The sequence below is a fragment of the Arvicanthis niloticus genome, chromosome 3 (assembly GCF_011762505.2).
Source record: "Arvicanthis niloticus isolate mArvNil1 chromosome 3, mArvNil1.pat.X, whole genome shotgun sequence".
NCBI lineage: Eukaryota > Metazoa > Chordata > Mammalia > Rodentia > Muridae > Arvicanthis > Arvicanthis niloticus.
Window position 1 is genome coordinate 79,142,527 of NC_047660.1, and position 22,523 is coordinate 79,165,049.

General features: G+C 40.0%; 1 protein-coding gene across 1 annotated transcript in view; it reads left to right on the top strand.

The window, feature by feature from the left end:
• Nucleotides 1-6,213: 6,213 nt before the first annotated feature.
• Dennd6a (DENN domain containing 6A) overlaps nucleotides 6,214-22,523 on the top strand; it is a 52,579-nt gene continuing 36,269 nt past the window's right edge. Inside the window, exons 1-3 of the mRNA XM_034497786.2 lie at nucleotides 6,214-6,542; nucleotides 17,288-17,326; nucleotides 17,427-17,469. Coding sequence (XP_034353677.1) covers nucleotides 6,315-6,542; nucleotides 17,288-17,326; nucleotides 17,427-17,469 — 310 coding nt within the window. The 5' untranslated portion in view covers nucleotides 6,214-6,314. The remainder of the gene's footprint in view (nucleotides 6,543-17,287; nucleotides 17,327-17,426; nucleotides 17,470-22,523) is intronic.

Sequence of the window (22,523 nt, forward strand, 5' to 3'; positions counted from 1 at the left end):
AGTGATGTCAGCTGAGACATATGCACGTGCTGAGGCAAGCCCCATGGAGGAATGTGATGTTTGGAAGGAGTGTAAATAGGACTCAGATGGGCAGTGATGGAGAGGGAGCCGGGCTTACTTGGAGAGCTAGCCGTGGAATGCTGTGGGTCTCACATCTTCACTGATCTTTGCTTCCCTGAGAAAGTCACAGCCGAGAACTTCTCCTGGCATTCCTCCTGGTCCCTTCTGCTGACTTGTGCCAAGGCTGAAGCCTGACTGTCTCTGCTAGGTAGTGCCACTGCTGCTGATTTGTGTTTGCTGTTCCAACTCTATTGAACTGGACTGCTGGTGTATCTGAGAAGTATTTGCGAGTGAATCAATCTGCCACTGCTGACCTGTGAACTGAACTGCTGATTTTCAGACAACACAGAGAGGAGCTGCTACAAAGAACCTTTCCAAACAGGTCCACTTTCCCCTTATCCTTTCTTTCCCACAACCTCTGGTGGGTGGTGGGCTAAAAGGGAGGTTAAAACGTTTAAGAACCATCATTAAAAATAGGTTTTTGAAGAAATTAAAGTTCAGCTGAGAGGTTTTCAAACTTAAAATTTCTGGTCCCCTTTCACTTAATAACATCTTTTAAAATTTATCCCTTTTTGCCTTTACCTCTCGGAGGAACTAAGCCACTGTATTTGTTAGAAAGTTCAGGTGAATCTACAATCTCATTGTTGCCAGGTCCTCACTTCCACAAAATAGAATATGGCAAATGTCTTTATAAGTTACATCAAGAATCATCTTTTCCCCATCATTGAATAGCATGTCTTTTACTCCTACTGAGTCATCACTAGGATGGCTGTTACTGCCCATATTCTTACTAATGTTGTGTTGGTGATTACTTGTGTCCTTTCAGAAAAGATGGAAGCAAACCAGAAATGGTGGCATAGGCCTGTAATCGTAGCACTTGGGAAATGTAGGTAAGAGGAACAGAAGTTCAAGGCCACCCTCAGCTGTATAGCAAGTTCAAACAGCCTGGGCTCTAAAACCTACCTCAAAAACAAAAAACAAAACAAAAATATTTCTGCACTTTGTATCTCAAACTTTCTCACCCACTACCTCATTACCTAGTTCCAGAGCCACTTTCCATTAAAAATTTTTTTAAAAATTATTTTATTAGTATGGGTGTTTTGCTGGCATGTATGACTGTGCACTGATTGTATATCAGAAGCCAGAAGACAGAGTCAGATCATGGGCAGCAGGAGCTGTAGACAGTTATGAGCTGCCATGTGGGTGCTGAACCCAGGTCCTCTAAAAGAGCAGTGAGTGCTGTTAACCACAGAGCTATTCCTTTAGCCTCACTTCCCTTTCTTAAATATTTGTTATACCAGAACCCTACTGTTAGCATCATAATCTGTATTGTGCAGAGAAGTAGACTAAGATACACATACTCTCTCTTTCCTTCCTTTCCTGCTCCCGCCCAAATTGGCTCTCTCAGACTTCCAATGGAATGAACAAGACTCTTCCACAAAAGGAAAGGCAATTATAATGGTAACCTCATCAAGAACCCTTACAGATAACTCAGAACAACCAAATACCTATGTAATTCAGGACTCAGCCAACAGACGCATAATTTTCACCACAGTCTCCAGTACTCAGCTCTCTTTGCTATACTGTTAACAACTGAATAATACAAAGACAACCTTCACACACTGCATAATCAGGTTATCCAGACAGGGTCTTTTCTAATCCAGAGTTCAGTGAGTGACTCGCCAGTGAGCTTTGGGATCTTCTCTCCTCCTCAACAGTAGGTTACAGAAACAATCATTGCTCTGGGCTTTCTTGCTGGTACTGAGGATTTGAACTCAGCTCCTCACGTTTACATGCAAGCACTTTACTGATTGAGCCATTTTTCCAGCCTTGCATTATCCCCTTTAAAACATTCACAAACACTGTTTAGGAAGTGCCTCGCAGTGCATTTTATCCTTACATGCTGTCTAATCTTCTCATCTTTCCTTCAAAATCTGCACCTAGAGGTGTGTTGCAGTGAACTCGGCTTTCTAGTGATAGTATAATGGTAATTGGCCTCTCTATGTTTTGTTTTTGTTGTTATTGTTTTGAGAGGGTCTCATATAGCCCAAGATGGCCCCAAACTTTCTATGTAGCCAAAGATGACCTTGAATTTTTAATGCTCCTGTCTCCACCTCCCAAGTGCAATCCACGAAGTCTAGGTTGACTTTGGTTAGTTGGTTGGTTGGTTTGGGTTTGTTTTGGGTGGTTTTTTTGTTTGTTTGTTTGTTTGTTGTTCCTGGGAATTGAACCTTATAAATGAGTGCTCTACCCTTGAACTATATGGATAGCACTATTTCTTCTATTTGCTTGCCATTGCCCTATAGTTATTTATGCTCTCATGCATTTAATTGAAAAGGAAGAAGGAAATCTACTGGCCACCCAGGTAAGAGAATGTATAGGGCATTTAGTCTTCCTTCAGGTTCTTTTGGTAAAAATTAAGCTTCAAAATATGACATTGCAACTCACGCCCTGTCTCGTGTTCACACTTTTTTTTTGTTATTGTTGTTGTTAAAGCCATAAAAATTGCTTAAATACCAGGAGTTTGCTTAAGGGTGAGCAGGGAAGTCTGGAATGTTTTTAATCTTGTGTTCAGTGTTCTTGGTAATACTAGAAGAGCAGCAGAGCCAGGAATTCAGTTAGGTTTTTTGGCTCAAGCAGCTTATCCTGACTTAAGTGCTTCTCACATGGGAAAAACAACAACAAGAAGCCTACCACCTAGGGCTTCAGTTGACAGGAAACTCAACCTGAGCCAGGGATGTGACCTGGCTGCCAAGCCAAGCGAATATGATCTGAAATGGCATTAGCAGAAGGCTACTGGCCAGCGTAAGAAAGGATAGAGCCCCAGGGTTCACTTTACTGGGGCTAGCTCACACCTAGAGAATGGTGCCTCCTTCTGTGTCTTAAAACTGATTCAACAACTCCAAGTTTACCTAAGTTGTGTGGCTGGATGATTAATTGCTAGGATCCTTTGAAGAAAGGTGGACAATTTGGGGTAGTTTACACTGGAAGCTAGACATGAGGATGTAGGATAACTCATTTGACACAATCCATGGGCTATCGTTTAGAAAAGCTGGACTCCACAGGAGGAAGGCTTTCCTAGTCCTTATGAACATGCAGAAAAGAGCAGCTCTTACACTTAAGAGCCAATGCACATGTGGGATTGGCTGAGACGGCATCAGAAAATTCACAAGTAGGATGGCAAGTGTAGAGAAACGACTCTAGTCAAGATCCTTTCAGATTTAAAGGTTCTAATGTCAAACTCTACAAAGGTCACCATTTCTCTCTTCTAGACTCCATGTAAGTTTTAACCACAGAAACCATGTTTAAAATAGATTCCAGATCCAGCAGGATGGCTCAGTGGGTGACAGCACTGGCTGCCAAGTTGGCAACCTGGTTCCACATAATAGAAGGGAGCCAACTCCAGAAAGTTGTCCTACGACCACCATATGCAAGCCATAGTAGGTATGTGCTCCCCAAAACAAAAAACAAAAAAAAATCTTAAAAACAGACACTGTGTTTCTCAAAATTAAAAGTATGGTCAGAAAATAAATACATACCTACTTCCAGTTTTTCCTGATATTTATAGAACTCTGTTTAAAAGTTAAGAAGTAGTAATATGAATATATGTTTTGTCAGTAAACTAGAAGCCTGGTGTAACACTTCTTATCGCACCTCTGGCCTTTCAGGATGCATTCACCATTTAGTCAAGATCTCTCTCTCTCTCTCTCTCTCTCGCTCTCTCTCTCTCTCTCTCTCTCTCTCTCTCTCCATGTGTATGTATGCCTACATGCCAGAAGAGGACATCAGATCCCATTACAGATACATTACAGATGGTTGTGAGATGCTATGTGGTTGCTGGGAACTGAACTCAAGATCTCTGAAAAAGCAGCCAGTGCTCTTAAGTGCTGAGCCATCTTTCCAGCCCCTGGGCAAGATTTTCTTAACCACATACTTAACCACATATTATATAAGATAGTATTTCAGTCATGAGTGGTGGATCATGACTTTAATCCCAGCAGTCTGGAGGCAGATCTCTGAGTTCAAGGACAGCCTGATCTACAGAGCTTGTTCCAGAACAGCCAGGGCTGTACCAAGAAACTCTGTCTCAAACAAATAATCAAACAACAACAACAAAGATAGTATTGCAAAGAATGATAATTTGTGTCCATAGGCCAAGGGTCCAGCACTGTGGAGCAGCCAGTCATTAGAGCTTATTGATCATTAATAATAAAGTAGCTTACAGTAAAGTGTCTGGATTGGGAACACTTTTCTTGACAACAAGAAGGTCAGGTTAGCAATTACCATTTTATTTTACCAATCCAGAAACTAGTTCTTGGAGCTGCTTGCCTATCAGAATAATACATGGAGCTATAGCTGGATCACAGATTTTTTTTTTTTTAATTTCTAGCTCACTGTTCTTTCTAATACAAACAGTACTGTTTTCTCCAAATAGTAGGTTTATAACATTACTTGAATACTGTTTATATTTTTCTTCCTGAACTATACTGGTTCTTGTCAGAGGCAGGTTGTTTTGGTCAAAGACAGTTTCAAATTTAAGTGTTGTCTCCTGTTAATTCTGTGCTATCAAAAGTTTCCAGGTGGGGCTAGAGAGATAGATGGCTCAGCAGTTACGAACACTTGATCTTGTAGAAGACTAAGTAAGGTTTGGTTCTCAGCACCACTGTGGAGTTTACAACCGGCTTTAACTCCAGAGGATCTGGTACCCTCTTCTGGCCTCTGTGCAAACCAAACTCCACTTCAGTACCCATATATACATACAGGCAAAACGCTCATACATATAAAATAAAAATAATAAATAAATCTTTAAGAAAGTCTTCAGAATACACTACTACTGAAGTTTGACAATAGTTGACCATCAAGAGATGGACCGTTTCTTGATGGCCAAGTATTTTTATGTATTTTAACATTTTGTTTGCCTGCATTCATGCCTGTGCACCAAACAAACACGTTCCTGGTGCCCTTGGAGATGAGAAGGAAGAGGGCATTAGATCCCCTGGAACTGGAGTTACAGATAGTATGGGCCACCATGTGGGTGTTGAGAATTGAACCTGGTCCTCTGCAAAAGCAGCAAGTGCTCCTAACCACTAATCCATTACTTGGAGCCCCGGTTTTGTTCTATGTAAAATAGAATCAGTAATAGCACTGCCCTTTGAGGCTATCGAGAGGCTCAAGTATGGGGATGGGTTTTGAAAAATCCATTGTATGTTATCAATTGTCTTTTACACACTTCCTATTGGGTATTGCCATGTTTTCAAATTACTTTTAATAAATCCTACCAGGTGCAGAATAAATCCTACTTAGTGACATCATGCTGTGCAAATAATCAATTGCAATTCAGCAGGGCAGATGCCTCTTGAGTGCCCAGCCTAGAGCTAGCAAAGTAGCTTGAAGTCAGGCCCTTCCTCCAGTGCTCAGATAGCATGGTCCAAAGGTGACTGGCCAACTTGGGATTCCAAGAAAGTCTGGAGATGCTTAAGAGTTGAACGAGTCTGCCAAATCAATAAAGATGGGATCTGCCTGGGGGAGGGGGGCGCGTAATGGGAGAGTGAAAGTACATATCTCTATCAGCGGACTGCAGGAGTCAATGTAGGCTTGCCGTAGAGTTCTTACACTTGCGGGGCTAGTCATGTAGTCTCTCAGAACTTCAGTTTCCTTATCTGTGAAGACAAACTAGCCAGAAGTGGTGGCCCATTCCCCTAAACCCAGAATCTTTGGTGGCTGAGGTAGGGGTACCATGACTTAGAGGCCAGTCGGGACTATGTTAAGACATAGCTAAAAAAAAGAAAAGAAAGACCTACCCAACACTTAACAAGATAGAGAAATAGTGTCCACCATATTGATATGTTTAATAAAGAGTTAATACTTGTATTTGAACTTAGCATATCAACTGGCACAGAGTAAAAGTTGAATTAAACACTAGTATTAAGCATTATGTTTTAGTAATACTTTAATAATGAGTGAATAATTCATTGCTGCATTGTTGTGGGGATGAGAGGAGGACTCCTGAGCCACTGTTTCAGTTTAAAGAGCTGTAAGACCAGTAGGGCAGTCTGAGCGAGCGGCAAAGGCTGAGGCGGACTTGTAGGGAAACACAGTGAACCCCTGCTCTCAGGATCACGTGGCTCGTGGCCGCGCCCCTATCCAGGGAGTCGGGAGCGGCTGCGGCAACACTCGGTGCGCGTGCGCGGAGGCCTGCGCGCTCTGCGGCGCGGTCCGCGGCGGGGGCGACTCGAGCGGATAGTGGGTGGCGGATGGCTCTGCGGGGCCCGGCAGTCTTCGGGCCCGGTTCCCGCGGGTCGTTGGACGAGGCCGGAGCCGAAGGGCGCGAGGCGGCGGCCCTTGCGGCGGCGGGAGTCGCGCTGGAGGACGATGAGGAGGACGATGGCCGCCGGGGCCTGCTGCGCTGGGACGGCTTCTCGGCCTGGCTACACTGCGTGTGTGTGGTGGGCTTCGACCTGGAGCTGGGCCAGGCGGTGGAGGTGAGGCCGAGCCGCACCCTGTCTCCACCCGTGGGCGGCCGGGCCCTGGCCGACGCGCATCCGGGCGTGGCTCGCAGCCCCTGCGCGGCCCAGCTGGGCGGTGCTTCTCCGGCCCTTCGGTGGGAGGTTCTGGGAGGATCGTGGGCTGCGGCTAGGGGTGAAAAGTTCTTTGTAGGCCCCTCCTAAATACTTGTTGATGTTCCTCTTTTAAAAAAACACATTGATAACTGAAGGGTAGCGGCACCCAGAAAAGGCTGCAGCAGACAGGATGTTTGCTTGGAACTTTCAAGAAAGGAACAATACCCCCGACATATGTGAATTATGGTAGCCAAACGTGCATGTCCAATCGTGTGGGCTGGCGGACTGTATTATCAATTGCGTTAACTCATAAATGGGTCCACTAAGTCCAAGTCGAAATGCTTAGCATGCATTTTCTCCCCTTTCTCTTTGTTCCCCATTTCTGGGTGAAGTGTTGTTGGGCCCCCATTCCCTCCAAGTCTCTCCTAGCATTGCAAATACAATTTAAGGCCTTCTGGAAACTAGGCAAGCTCTCTACTTGAGAGCTGTCCCTGACCGACCATCTCCCCTGTTCCCCACTATTTCTTAATACTGATTCTGTAACAGTTCCCAGAAATCTAATGTCAGTGGGAAAATCGTTGGCCTGTAAATCTGTTAGATATAACATCTTACCTAAAAGGCTTTCGAATTTCACTCATTTTTGCCACATCATTTAGCACCCCTTCCCCCCCCCCCCCCCTTTAGATTTGTCTTATTTATCCAAGGGAAAATTAGAAAGGCTTATGTTCCGAAGTTTTTGGTAGTTTGTTATTGTTCTTTTGGCATCAGTGAAAGATTCTAATCTTATTCTAACTTTGGTGGTCTGGTTGTTTCAAATGAGAAACTACTGTTTTTGTATTCCACCGTCTCTTTGTCTTTTGTGTCATTACATAGTTCATAGTTCATTTAAATATTGAGTTTTCATTAAGATCTAAGCACTATGCAAGTTAGTGGACATACACATAAAAGGATGTTCTAACCTGTATTTATGGATTGAGGACAATAAGATGGAGATCTAAGAATTAATCTAAGTAGTCAAGAGGATCAAATTTATTGCCTGACACAGTATTCATTAAACATGTTGATAGAAGGAGTTAGTTAGAGGGAGTCTGTATTTTATTTGAGACAGGGATAACATTCTTCAAAGACTAAAGACATTTATTTTTAAAGATTTGTTTATTTATATAATGTGTATGAATATCTTGCCTTCATGTCTGTATGTACAGAGCATTTGTATCTTGTGCTGTGGAGGCTGGGAAAGGGGGTTAGATCCATGCGATCTGCAATCCTTCTGGTCATGTAGGTGCTGGGAACTGAACTCACATCCTCTGGAAGAGCAGCAAGTGATCTTAACAGCTGAGCCATCTCTCCAGCTCCTGAAGACAATATTTTATGCCAGTTATTTAATGATAAACTGAAATTATATGTGTAGCAAAATAAAACTTAATCGAGAAGCAGAAGCTGTTTATATTTAGTCACATTTAAAAAAAGATTTATTTATGTGTGGGTGTTTTGCTTGCCTGTTTGTCACTGCTCCATACTCATGCCTGGTACGTCTGGAGGTCAGAAGAGGGTATCAGGACCTCTGAACCAGAGTTGCAGACAGTTGAGAGCTGCACTGAACCTGGGTCCTCTGGAAGAGCATCAAGGGTTCTTACCCAATGAGCCATCTCTCTAGCCCCATAGATTGGTTTTTATAATCTCATCATTTGGAACATTGCTTTTAACATGAGTATTTTGTTTCTTAAGTAAGTGGAATATCTTGACAGAGTTGAGCTGATGAAAAATAATCAGTAAAGGTTACATACTAAATTTTATTTCCCATAGTTGTCATTTCACAGCAGTTTTCTTTATGAAGTAGTTCTTAGCTTTTTTTTTTTCTTCCTGAGCCATCCTTCATAAAGGATCTAAAGAAAGATGAATACAGTGAGATGTAAAATGATTTTGCTTTGAGACCAGATCTCATTCTCTTGGAATACATGTAGCCCAGGCTGGCCTTGAACTTACAGCAGTCTTTCTGTCTCAGTCTACACCTCTCACCCCTCATCACTCCACCTGCTAGTGCTGGGATTAGCTAGTAGTTATGTGCTACCATGTTTGGGACAGCAATTTTGTTTTGCTTATCTAAAAAAAATTACTACATTTATTTATGTGTGTGAGTGTGTTTGTGCATGCATGTATGTCACTATGCACACAACAGAGTAAAGCACAGAACAGGAGTCTGTTCTCTCCTCTCACCAAGTGAGTCCCATGAACCATGCTCAGGTCTGAAGGCTTGGCAGCAGCAAATTTCTTTTCTCTAAACAGCTGAGCCCTTGGCTTTTATTCTTTAAGACAGGGTCTCCCTGTGTAAACCAAGCTGGCTTCAAACTCAAGAGATCTGTCTACTGTCTCCTGAGTATACCACACCTAACCTTTTATTTTATTTTACTGAAGGAGAAATACAGTGTTTTGCCTTTTAAAGTGAACACAAAGCAGGAATGAATATATGAAAACAAAGGTATATTTTGTTCTGTATATATGTTTTTTTGTTTTTTTTTTTGTTTTTTTTTGTTTTTTTTTTTTTTTTGAAGCTGCACCTGTGTTGCAACTGTACAGGAGTAGCAGGATGGCATTAGAAAGGTAGGCCTGTGTTAGAAGTGACATACATAATGGCTCCAGTCCTGTGTCTGTAAACCCCAACCAGGGAGGCTCAAAAAAGGATTACAGAATAGCAGTCACACAAACAGGACAGCACAATCCTGGAGGCTGCCAGCCTTCCCTGTCTCAGCATCAGGATTCAGAGGCTCTTTGCTATGCCAGAAAGCCTATGTACTTGTTCTTGTTCCTTTTTTTATTTTGTTTTGTTGTTTTTAAGACAGGGTTTCTCTGTGTAGCTCTAGCTGTCTTGGAACTCACTCTGTAGACCAGGCTGGCCTCCAGCTCACAGAGCCCCTTCTTCTATCTCCTGAGTGCTGGAAATAAAGGCATGGGCAACTGTGCCACCACCACAGGGCTGTATATTTGTTTTTTAAAAATGCAGAATCAACACTTAGAGAGTCATGTGACAAAAAATGAGATCCCAGTGAATAATCTAGTTGAAGGCATGGAGGGATGTCAGCATTCTTAAAAAAGCAAAACAGAACAAAACAAAAGAAAACAAAATGTAGAATTAGAGTCACTTTAAATCACCAAAGAGACAGCATGGAGTAACAACCAGAAACATAGTCTGTGCAGGGTGTGGTGCTGCAGACCAAGAGGCAGAGGGGGACCATGGGCAGCCAGTCCTACAGAGGATTTCCAGGCCAGCCAGCGGTATACTAGGACAACCTGCCCTCCGACAGGCAGCAACAACTAAGCACATAGGCGTTTGAGCCATACATTGCTTTCTTTGTGGGATAACAGTAGTCTGTACACCATTCTTTTGTGAGGTAATTAGAGTTGGAAAAACATTTAGAATGCTATTTGAGACGAAGCAATGTGTTTTGGGTAGCATTGATTTCCTATAAATCTTTTCAAGTTCTTATTTTAAAGTAAGCACTAAAATGTAACCAACTTATCCCAAAACATAAAGTTTAGTAAGCCAGGATTTTGATTCCTTTGGTTCCAAAAGTTTGGTTTGCTCTGATCTTCCAGCTATCCTGAGTGAAAAATAAAGCTACTCTGAGAAATCAGAAGCAGTGAAGACCTGTGAAATGCCAGTGATAACCAAAAGTGAGGTCCCTGAGTTACTGGCAGTGACAGTTTGCCTTCCTCAGGGTATCCTCTTACACAGCATTGCTAAATGAAACATGCTGAACACTTCTAACCTGGAAAGCAGAAATCTAAATGCTTCAAAATCTTAAAACTTAAGAAAAAATTGAGTGAACTTTAGGTCTTTAAAGCTTTATATTTCTCATTTAATCAGTTAATAAGAGTCCCTTTAGGTATTATAGGATCGGTTTTGAGGGCAGTACTGTTAAAGTCCTGTTGCTATCTATTAAACAGGAACATTGAGGCTGTTTGGAAAGGGCATAATAGTTAGCTTACTTATTGCCTGTCAAGTTCAGAGAACTCTGTATTAGTATGTTTTCTGTAACGATAGGAAAATACTGGACACTGGGTGGTAATATAAAGAAAGGAGTTTATTTAGCTCACAGTCTTTTTTTTTTTTTTTTTTAAGACTTGTTTATTTTATGTATGTGAGTACATTGTAGTTGTCTTCAGACACACCAGAAGAAGGCATCAGATCCCATTGCAGATGGTTGTGAGTCACCATGTGGTTGTTGGGAATTGAACTCAGGACTTTGGAAGAGCAGTCAGTGCTCTTAACTGCTGAGCCATCTCTACAGCCCATAGCTCACAGTCTTAAAGGTCCAGTAGTATGGCAGTAACATCTGTTATCGAGGGCCTGGCTCCATGACCTAAGGGGTGGCATTACAGTGAGAATGTAAAGGAGTCACGTGGTAAGAAGGAAACTACCCCTGGGGTAGGGGGTAGTTCCTTTTTAAAATTTAAAAAAAAAAAAAAAAAAAAAAAAAAAAAATTGACAGTCCTCTCTAGGACTAATCTCCTTGAGACCATCATTATTCCTTTCTAGGCTACTAGCTCAACACTGCACTGGGACCAAGCTTCCTACATAGAAACTTTATGTGGATACATACAAACCATATGCAAACAACAGACTCTATCAGGTACCTTTTTAATTTTAATTTTTTAAAATTACTTTTAATATTTTTAATTATGTGTGTATGTATGTGAATTAATATATTGAGGGCAGGTGCCTCGGTACAGTAGCGCCTCAGGGAGCAGGCATCAGATCCCCCTGGAATCGGATTGTAAGTGATCCAAGTGTCAGGCCCCTGACATGGCTCCATGGAAATCAAACTTGGATCCCTTGGAAGAGCAGCAAGTTCTCTGAACCAGTGAGCTATCTATCCCTGTTTAGGTATCTAAACAGGGATACCTGTTTAGCTACCTAATGGGTTTGAGGTCAGCTTGGGCTTTATGAGACCCTATATCAACACACACACACACACACACACGGAGTCGAGCTTTTGCTGTGTTGCTGAGGTTGGTGTCAGAAGCCTGAGCTCTAATGATCATGTTGTTTCTGTCTCCAGAATACTAAGGCTCCTGTGCTCTGTTCTTTGTGAGGTAATGAGGTGAGGCTAACTATTATTTAACTTAATTACTATTTAATGAGAGAGTTGAATAAGAGGATGCAGTAAGTTTTCTACAAACTAAGTGAAAATTTTCCAATGTCAGGTGAGATTTTGAATCTTTTAAAACTTGAAAAATTAAAATTTTAACCTTATATAATAAAAATTATGAATAAAAAAATATTCATTTAAGAAAAACCATAGAACCGGGCAGTGGTGGCGCACGCCTTTAGTCCCGGCACTTGGGAGGCAGAGGGAGGCAGATTTCTGAGTTCGAAGCCAGCCTGGTCTACAGAGTGAGTTCCAGGATAGCCAAGGCTATACAGAGAAACCCTGTCTCGAAAAGCAAAACAAAACAACAAAAAAAGAAAAACCATAGAAAGGAAGAAAGGAAGATCACTTGTTTCGTGTCCTGGATAGAATTTGATAGGCAAAATCAAAATAGTTAAGCAGTTCCTAAGCATGGCCAAAGGAAGTTCCAGGAAAATCCAAAGCATATGTCAGCCTAGAGAATAGACTTTATACAGAAATGTTATGATTTTCAGTAAAATAGAAGGGTATGATATAATATAATTAGGGTGAAGGCATGTGAATAGCTAGTTTGGACATGGTGACATACACCTGTAGTCCTAATCTCCACACAGAGGCAGGTAGAGCTCAGTGAGTTGAAGGCCAGCTCAGTCTACATAGTGAGTTTCCAGTTGGCCAGGGCTGTACAGTGAGACTATCTGAAAACAAACAGAAGAATACATGAATAATTTTTCTTTGAAAGAAAAATGTTTAGTGGTGGGTATACTAGAAGAGGGAGGGGCTTGAGGTCACTGTAAGAAAGGTCATACTTTGCACCTTTTGACTTTCAGGTGAATTAGCTGTGCCCAGGTATGGACTGTTAGGAGTTTTGCTTAGTATAGCTTAGGCATTTGCATAATGTAAAATCTGTCCAATTAAAATCACAGTTCAGTGATTTTAGTGTTTCCCTGAATCACACACCTCTAATCCAGTTGTAGAACATTTTATCACTTCTAAAAGAAAACTGGTATCCACTAGCAACCTTTTGTCTCAGCCTCTGGCAACTACAAGTCTGTGTTCAATTTTGGATTTGCTTCCTGTGTACATTTCACATGAATGAAATCATACATGTGGCTTTTTCTGTCTACTTTCACTTCGCATGTTTTCAGGTTTCATCTGTCAGGTGTGCCCAGCCTTTTGATATTGCAATACCTCATTGTCATCTACAAAGGTCATGCTTGAGAACTACAGGACCAAGTTACAAAAAGTATCCCAAAATGTCTTAAGTAAGTTTATCATTGGTGTTGGGCTGTCCTCATTGCTTTCCTGGGGTGAGGCATACAGCTGGAGGTTGGACACTGTCTGCTCTTTCTTTTATGGCTGAAGAGTGTAACTGGGTGTGCAAATGCCACAGTTTGTTTATCTATTCACCATTCTATAGAAATTATTTCTCTGTGGCTTCTGTGAATGTTGCAGAGAGTACCCTTGCACTAGTTTTCACATGCACATCTTTTCCTTGCTCTTGGTTGTGTTTATAGAGATAAAATGAGTTGGCCATACATGATATATGTGATATAGCTTTAAAAAAAACTACCAATATGTTTCTACCAGCAACATAAAAGGATTCCGGTTTTTCCTGATCCTTGCCACTCTTATCTGTTCTTTGGAATATTCAAATGGGCAGGAGTGATCTTTTATCTTGCTTTCATTTGCATTTTCCTTATGACTAATGATGTTGTCTTCTTAGATGTTTGTTTGATGCTACTAGGGTTGACTCTAGGATGTTCTACACGATAGCACAGTAGACAAATCTATATCACTTACTTAGTTATAGCTCCAGCCCTTTTTTTTACATGTGTGTACATGTGATACAACCAGTAACTCATGTTCTTAATTATCACTCTTCAGAGACCACTATCTTCACACTGAAAGTAGCTATGCAGGGTCATAGCAGATACATCTACTTTTGTAGAGATAGTTTGTTTAAAACACTTCTTGCCTTGGGAAGTAATGTATATTATACACACACATACATTCTGTGTAAAGACAAAGTAGTAAATGAAACAGTTCATATATGTGTGAATGATTTGTTTTTTGAAAAATATTTTTTTTTGTTGTCATACTTAGGCCTTAATTATCTTTGTCTTGTTATGTGGTCACACCTCCTCTATTTGTTGTAGCTCAGAAGACTGATACAGTCAACAGAGCCCTCGATGCACTTTTTTTTAAAAGTTTTATTTGTTTGTACAGAGAGAGAGAGAGAGAGAGAGAGAGAGAGAGAGAGAGAGAGAGAGCGCATTCTTGCCAGCACGACTGAGTCCAACAAGCTCCTGACCAACTGGGCTGCAATCAAACATTCCGTTTTTGAGACAGCCTCACTGTGTTGTGCAGGTTGGCCTGGAGGCTCCACATGGTCCAGTCTGACCCCAGAATCCTCCTTTCTGGGCTTTTCAAGTGCTGAGATTATAGGCCCATACCAGTTCCCCCAGCTTTTAGTGGGGGAAACATAAACTATGACTTAAACAGAACATTACATAAACTATGACTTAAACAGAACATATTAGTAATGGTTTTTAGATGTTATCTCTGCTTTTAAAATTACAAGTAAAATAATCTCAACATGAAGAAAGGGAGACTTGGATACACATAAAAAAGTATTACATATTAAATACTACTGGTTGGATAGAACTAATTTGAGAGTGTATCCTTGGATGAAGCAAAGCTGGTTTTTGGTTTTTAAGTCTCTTCTCTGGTCTAGATACTGTCTTAAGTGTAAAGACAGAGGGGTAAATGAAGTGAGGCTATTCTTTTATGAATTCCCATTGGAGGAAAATTTCTTTAACCATGATTTTTTTTTGTTTTGTTTTTGTTGTTAAAAGTGACAAAAACCTACCTACCTCAAGCTGGCATGAGAAAACAAAATTCAGTTTGCTTATGTTGGCTTCACCTAATGGTAGGCAAACACTGTACCTCTCTAGCTCCTTCCCAGCCCTCTTCTTACTTTGAGACATGTCTCACTCAGTTGTCCAGGCCAACCTTGGACTCTTTCTGTTGTCAAAGCTGGTCTGAAACTTAACTTTTCCTGCCCTGACTTCTCAAGTAGTTCTAATTGTAGACCTGTACCAGCAGTCCTAGTTATGAAAACAATTTATTGATGAATGCTATTTCAAACTCTATAATCCAAAGCACAGTTCATTGATGAGATAAGCGGTGCTGTAAATAGTTAGGTTTTTGCCACCTTTCTCTGTACACTGATTAAAATAATGTAAAATATGAACAGCGGCTAGAAAGTTATTAGAAGAGAGCACAGTAAACTATCACATTATCAATGGGAAATATGTTTTAAATGTATTTACGTACTTCTTATTTTGAAGCTAAGCATGGAACCCAGGGCCATGTGTGTGTGTCGACCTCTACCCCAGGTACAGTGGGAAAAGTGGAAGCAAAGAATGTTAAAGAAATTTGACATTTGAAAACAAATCAGTTTGAGCTCTGGCTCAGAGTTAGATGAGAAAAAGTACTTAAGATATTAGAAGAAAGTGATAAACCATATGAAGCCATTGTTGTTTTCTGAATTCCCATAATTTGTGGTCACATTTGCATTGTTAATTTTTTTCTTTAACCGAACACTTTATCCTACACTGTGGCTCAGCACTTGTATTCATGCTACCCCACCCCCTTTCTTTTGAGACAAGGTCTCGAGTATCTTAAGATGATCTTCAACTCTTGTTACCAAGGAAGATCCTGACCTTAAACTTCTGATGTGATCCTCTTGTCTCTAGAATTATAAGCTTGGGCCATTGTGCCAAGTTTATGTGGCCCTGGGAATTAAATTCATCGTTTCATTAGTGCTAGGAAGACATTCTACAATTTCCTGTCCCATTTTGAATCTTTAGTGCTGGAATTTTCCCCCTAATATACTTTAAAACAAGTACATTTTGCTGTTAAACAATACTGTGTTACTGGGGAATTGAACTCAGGATCTTAAGCATGCTAAATAAAAGCTTGACTCCCAACCCTGTAATTTTAAAATATAAATTATATGACATGATTTAGACAATAGGGATTTAACCAATAAGAACTAAAGAAAGGCAGTGTCATGATTCACAGCTGTAGGACTTAGAAGGTTGAGACCATAGGGTTGCTTTAGTTTGAGCCCAGCTTGAGCTGCATAAAACCCTCTCTCAAAGAACAAAAAACCTAAAACAAAACAAAGCCCCAGATTCTCAAAAAAAAAAAAAAAAAAACCAAACCAAACCAAAACAGCAACAATAACAACAAAAAAACAAAAAAACAGGTTTGGTAGTTCACATCTGTGATCCCAGCACTTGGGAAACAGAGACCAGAAGATCAGGGGTTCAAGACCATTCTTCATCACACAGTGAAAAACAGTCTCAAACAAAACAGCAAAAACTAAATTATAAACTACTTCAAACTGAAAAGTTTGCACACTTTTCAATCATAATGCCGAGAATATAGGAAATATTAAATTATAAGCCATGCATACGTTTGTGGATCTCTCAGTCTCAGCTTGGTGTGGGATATATGAGATTCTGTAGCAAAAATAAGCAAATAACCCCTTACCCCCAAAACAGCAACAATAACAAAAAAACACCTTTAAAAAGTATTGAGTACTTTCTTGAGGAGAGAGGGATAGTTCTGTTTTCTTCTTAGAATGTTTTTGAGATAAGAGTTGTGTTGTAGACCAGGCTGTCCTGAAATTTACACTGTGCTGCCCAGGCTAGTCTCAGACCTATGGTGATTTTCCCGCCTCAGCTTCATGTTTGCTGAGATTATAAACTTTTGCCATCACACCCTGCGAGAACCTACTTTTTAGTCTCTCAAGGAAGCGGCTCATCTGTAGCATGATGTCCTTGAGTCCTCTACTGGCCGTTGCTGATTCTGGCAGGAGCTGCTTTGGCCCAGACCTCCTTTTATTACGGAGGCTGATAGGCAGTTGTCCCTCAGAGGGTTCTGTGGTCACTCCAGGGACTAAACTAGGAAAAGACAGTTATTTAAAGGAATGAGGTGTGTGTGTGTGGTTACCGATAGGCTGTATGATAGAAATTTTTTAAGTTTTAGGTGTTTCCTTGTCATTTTCCTCTGAGTATTTGATGTACTCATGGAATCACTTGAAAAGTATTATTTCTTGAACAAGTATGAGTTGAAAATATAGATTATATTTTCTTTAGACTTTAAGTTTCAAACAGAAAAAGAAAATAAGTTTAGGTTTCACCAGTCTTAGAGCTAGTTTTGAAGTAATTTTTAAAGCTAATGTAACTTCTACTTAGTTCTCTTCTTCCTTGTTTTATTATGAAAAAAATAGTTTATTTTTATGTTTGAGACAAGAGTTTCACCATGTTTTCTAGGCTGGCCTTGAACTATGGGGCTCAAGGTAGTCTCTTGATACAGCTTACAAGTATCTGTAATTATTAATTATGGATAGTTGGATATCTGTAATTATCCAACTATGATTTCTTAAAAACTTTTTGGCCATAGACAACTAGAATTTTAGGCATACCCTTTATATGCTAACATAATTTAACTTTTTTCTTACAGGTGATTTATCCTCAGCATTCCAAACTTACTGATAAAGAAGTAAGTAAATATGTCTCTCTTTATAGTCTACTGTCACATTTGCTTCTTCCTGTTGGAGTATGTGTGTGCCAGCATTCATGTCTCTGCTTTTCTCTTTCAGAAAACAAATATTTGCTATTTGTCTTTTCCAGACTCAAATTCAGGTAACTATTTATCATAAGATGTTTCTGTTGAATCTTGCATTAGTATGGTCTGTAGCCCTCATATATGACAGGTAGCCAGCGTGGCACGATAAGATTGCATGCTCAGTTTTAGCTCAGCACTTCATTGATTGTGAGTTCCGTTTAATGGTGCTCAGTCCTGTCATTACTGGTTTCACTTTGTTCAGCTCTTAATGTTACTGTTAGAGTGTGATAAGGTAAAACATACAAAGAACAATACATTCTTAAAATAAAGACAAAATAGTTTATTTGGTAACTTATAGTGTATAGTTTATTTTCAGTTCAAAACTTAAGAATTTGCCTGGAACTGTGCAAAAGCAGTAAAAAAAAAATTTTTTTTTTAAAAGAAAATGATGTGTGTATATGAATATGGGTTTGTGCACATGAGTATAGCACTCTCAGAAGCCAGAAGAGGTCAGCAGATCCCCCTGGAGCTGGAGTCAGAGGCAGTTAAGAGCCACTATGGGTCTCTATAAGCTCTCTTAACCACTGAGCCATCTCTCTAGCTCCAAGTTTTCCTAAAACTCACGAACAAGCAAGAATATAGTGGTGAAATACTGCCATCAGTTATTTCCAGTTGGTCATACTAGTTACTGCATTGTGGAAAGCTCTTGAAATAGTGCCTCACTTGTAGACCCCTGTACATGTTTGCCTCTTACTAAGCTTGCTTTCTCTGGTTCCTATGACATGTGCTTGTGTGGTCCTAACCATTGATAGCTCTCAGGCTACCTCTGTAGTTTATTTTTAAGACAGCTTTATAAACTTACAGTGACCAGAACACTCAGCTTCTCAGGCTGTACAGGGAACCCTTAAAGCAGAATACTCCAGTTTTCTTTGCTTTTGTGCTTATTTCTAACGTCCTGACAATTTAGGTCAATTAATCTGATTTGAGAGATTTGACAGATGATTATTAATTTTCTTTCTGTATAAATGCTTGCAGATTTTCCTTCCTATATATGTGGAGCTCAGCCTTGGTGAAAGATATGAAAGAAAATTAGTTTCTTACTTAGATACCATTCTTGATCAAGTCCAGTAGGTCTTTTGTTCTGATCTGAACTTATTAGAACCTTTAGTGGTTTTGGTCCACTTCTGTATATGTGTGTGTGTGTGTGTGTGTGTGTGTGTGTGTGTGTCTGTGTCTGGCTGGCATAGTCAGCCATGCCAGACATGATTCTTCTTGCTATGTAAGTGGGTTCCACAGGTCAATCTCCTGACTTGTGCAACAAGTGCCTATACTCTCTGAACCATCGTGCTGGCCTAAGATTCTAACCTCTTCCTAGAGATGACATTGACTTGAATCAGTATAGACAACTTTGCTAAATAACTTTTATAGTTTTCCATATATGTTTACCTTCCCACAGTTTACTAAGTCTAAAAGGCTAAGCTTTTTAATGTGTCTGGACATTTTTCTGCAATTTAACCTTTTAAAATTGTGTAAAGTTCCCAGATCTAGTTCCTTTTAGGTGTTAACATTTTCTTTAAATTTTTCAGAAACATAAAATAAGTCTTTTCTATTGCCCCCTACCCTCTACTCCCACCCCCAGTCTTTTAAGACAGAGTTTCTCTGTAACTACTCTGGCTGTCCTCGAACTCAGTTTGTAGACTAGGCTGGCATCAAACTCACAAAAATCCGCCTGCCTCTGTCTCCAAAGTGCTGAGATTAAAGGTGCACCACCATGTCTGGCTAAGTGTTTTTTTTTTTTTATTTTAATATTTTATTATTGTTCGATTTAATATACAGATTCTAGCTATTGAACCCCAGAGATTAGGGAGAAAACTTCCTTTCTCCTCCAAACAACAAGGCTAAAAAGTTAATTCCGTGGTATTTTGACAGTCTTTAAATTTTTTAATTAATTAATTTATTTGTAGTACTGGGAATTAAAACTTTGACCTTGAGCATACCAGGCAAGAACTCTTATCACAGGGCTACTTGAGAGCCTTTTTTGTTTTGTTTTGTTGGTTTGGGTTTTTTTTGGGTTTTTGATTGTTTGTTTGTTTGTTTGTTTGTTTGTTTAGAGATAGGGTTTTACTACATAGTCCAGGATGTCTGGGAACTCACTGTGTAAACCAGGCTGGCCTTGAACTCCCAGAGATCCTCTTGCCTCTGCCTACCAAGTGCTGGGATTAATGACCTATACCTGGCATTTGATAGCCTTTTTAATAAATTATTTAATAGTATCTGTGTGGGCCATTTTCTTTTTATAAGTTTAAACTCAAGTATAAATCTGTAGCAGTGAGTTAGTTAAACTACTTTGGATCCTGGCGGGTCACAAGCACACACCCCTCTAAGAGCTCTCTGGATTTGTGAATGAAAGACACACATACACCAGCTAATTTTGATATGCCTTGACTAGCTCAAAGGCTGGTCATTTCTGTTTTTTGTTTGTTTGTTTGTTTGTTTGTTTGTTTGTTTGTTTTGTTCGAGACAGGGTTTCTCTGTGTAGCCCTGGCTGTCCTGGAACTCACTCTGTAGACCAGGCTGGCCTTGAACTCAGAAATCCACCTGCCTCTGCCTCCCAAGTGCTGGGATTAAAGGCCTGCGCCACCACCGCCCGGCAAGCTGGCCATTTCTATCTTCCCCAAGGTTAGCATACATTGTCCCTTCCAACTTTCCCGAGTCAACTTGCTAAATTAACATTTCATCTCTGCTGCCCGAGACCCAACCAGGGGAGTGGCCACTAGGGCCATTTTCACAAATTCTTACATGGCTGGTTGTTTTCTTTCCTGCAGCTCTTACATCTGATCCTTCTCCCTCCAAGCCATGGTGATTCTCTGTCCTCTCTCTCCCAGCCCCTTGTCTTTCTGCCCAGCCAATGGCTGTATGGCAATTCTTTACTATCAATCAAAGCCAGCTTAGGGCAGGAACCCTCAGGTCTGGAAGTGAAGTTTTTTGGGGAGCCGAAATAAGTAAGATAAAGCATTAGAACCAATTCCCAACATAAATATATATAAAGAAAAATTCTAATACTTTAGGCATATGAATGACCTATAGATTTTTTAAAAGTATCTTTGTAATAAATCGCCTGGCAAATGAATTATAGTTCATTTTATCCAAAGCCTGGTTGGGACATATTAATGAAATTGGCAAAAGATCTTGAAAGCAGATCTTGATGGCCTAAGATGAACATGATCTGGAGACCATTTCTGAGCCCAGAGCTCTGGTGGCTATCCAAACCATTGTTTTTCCTCTGTATCCTGCAAATGGAAGTTATAATTACTCTGCCAACTTTGAGATTGATTTAAAATTTCCAAAATAGCTTTTATTGCTGTGGAAGGAAATCTTGGCACAGCAGAGCAGACTTTAGGAAAGAGTCATAAATCAGGGCTTCCTTCCCATGATACCCCCCCCCCCCCCACATATACACACACATACAAAGTAGAATAGCATTTTAGACTGTATGAAAACTACAGAAGAAAATGTTTTTACAATTCACAATGAAATGGTTTGCTGGCCCTATGCTGTTATACATCTTAGATCTTCATGAATTTAGAGGGAAACTTGGGCTGGTCCTTGTTTCTGTTCCATGCATTTTTTTCTGAATATGAATTTAGAGTGTGTTTGCTGTCAGCCACACAGGCCAGGCTCTTCCCTCGTTATTTACCATTCTCACTGTCTGAATGTAGGTGCTCCTTCAGCTTAAGCTATGTTGGATACTCAAGGACAGTAACCTTCATATTTTAAGTATGTCAAGGGAAAAACATAGGCTCAGTAGAGAGAATTTTAAGTAGCAATAATTAAGGAAGAAACAGACCTTGTGGGTAGACTTGGCTTGCAGACAATATTTGTTTCAAACAGCAAGGACATTGTAATATACTGTATGTTCCTTAAATTATCTGTGCTGAAGCACCTGTTTTTATTTTTTTAATGTCTGTATGGACCAATACTTTTATAAAATACATGCTAAAGAGATACCAGAAAAATGAAATTTGAAAAATAGTTGTAAAACAAAACAAGACTATAAATTTGTCACACTAATATCAAATTGCAAGCTTTTTTTTTTTTTGTTTTTTTGAGACAGGGTTTCTCTGTTTAGTCCTGGCTGTCCTGGAACTCACTCTGTAGACCAGGCTGGCCTTGAACTCAGAAATCCGCCTGCCTCTGCCTCCCAAGTGCTGGGATTAAAGAAATTGCAAGCTTTTAAATTGTATTCAACTTACATATTCATTTGGTCACTGGTCAGTAGCCAGTTTATGAACTGGGGTTAGTGCAAAAGCTACACTAATACATGTCTATACTTCTCTCCACTACATTTCTGTACTTCTCACTTGCACACTTGTACACTTGTACATTTCCATGTCTTTAAACTTCTGCATTTGTGCACTTTCATACGTTTGCACTTGCACATGTCTATACTTCTGTACTTGAGAAGTTCTGACCTAAAATACTGAGCAATTCCATTTTAGCCACAGTAGTCACAGCAAGGGGGATGAGTGCACAGATTGGAAGGATGCAGAGCAGAACCTTTGTCCTTTGTTTTTTGATTGGTTGCCGTTGTTGTGATGGTCATCAGACTAGCTTGGAGACCTGGTGTTACTCTTTCCATCTTCCTAGTTCTGGGGTTACAGGCACATACCAATATGCTTTGCAAGGGGTTAGTCTTCAAGTTTTATCATAGTCACATGTATTCTGAGCCACACCATATCCATGTTTGTGATAATGTAGAAATGGTCTTTTAAAGTTATCTGAGTCATCAGGAAAAATACTTAAATCTTTTTTCTTTACTCCTTGAGTGACTGTTTTGGTATAAGAAGATTCTCTGTTTACCTTTAACTTTGCTATCTCAGTTCAGGTAAAAGAAGCTTTAAAATTATTCTATACTAGTCTTAAAATGGAAGATCTATCTGCTGTCTTTCTGACATTCTTGTAGGAAGAACCATGACTGAATGCATTGGTACTTTTTAAATGAACAGTTTGGCCAGAGACCAGTGAACTGAACAACTCTGATCTGAAGAGCTTGGCTTTTGAGAGAGGCTTTTGTTAAATGAAGAAAATCATTTTCAGTATCTGTTCTGATTATCAGTGAAATGATATTTAA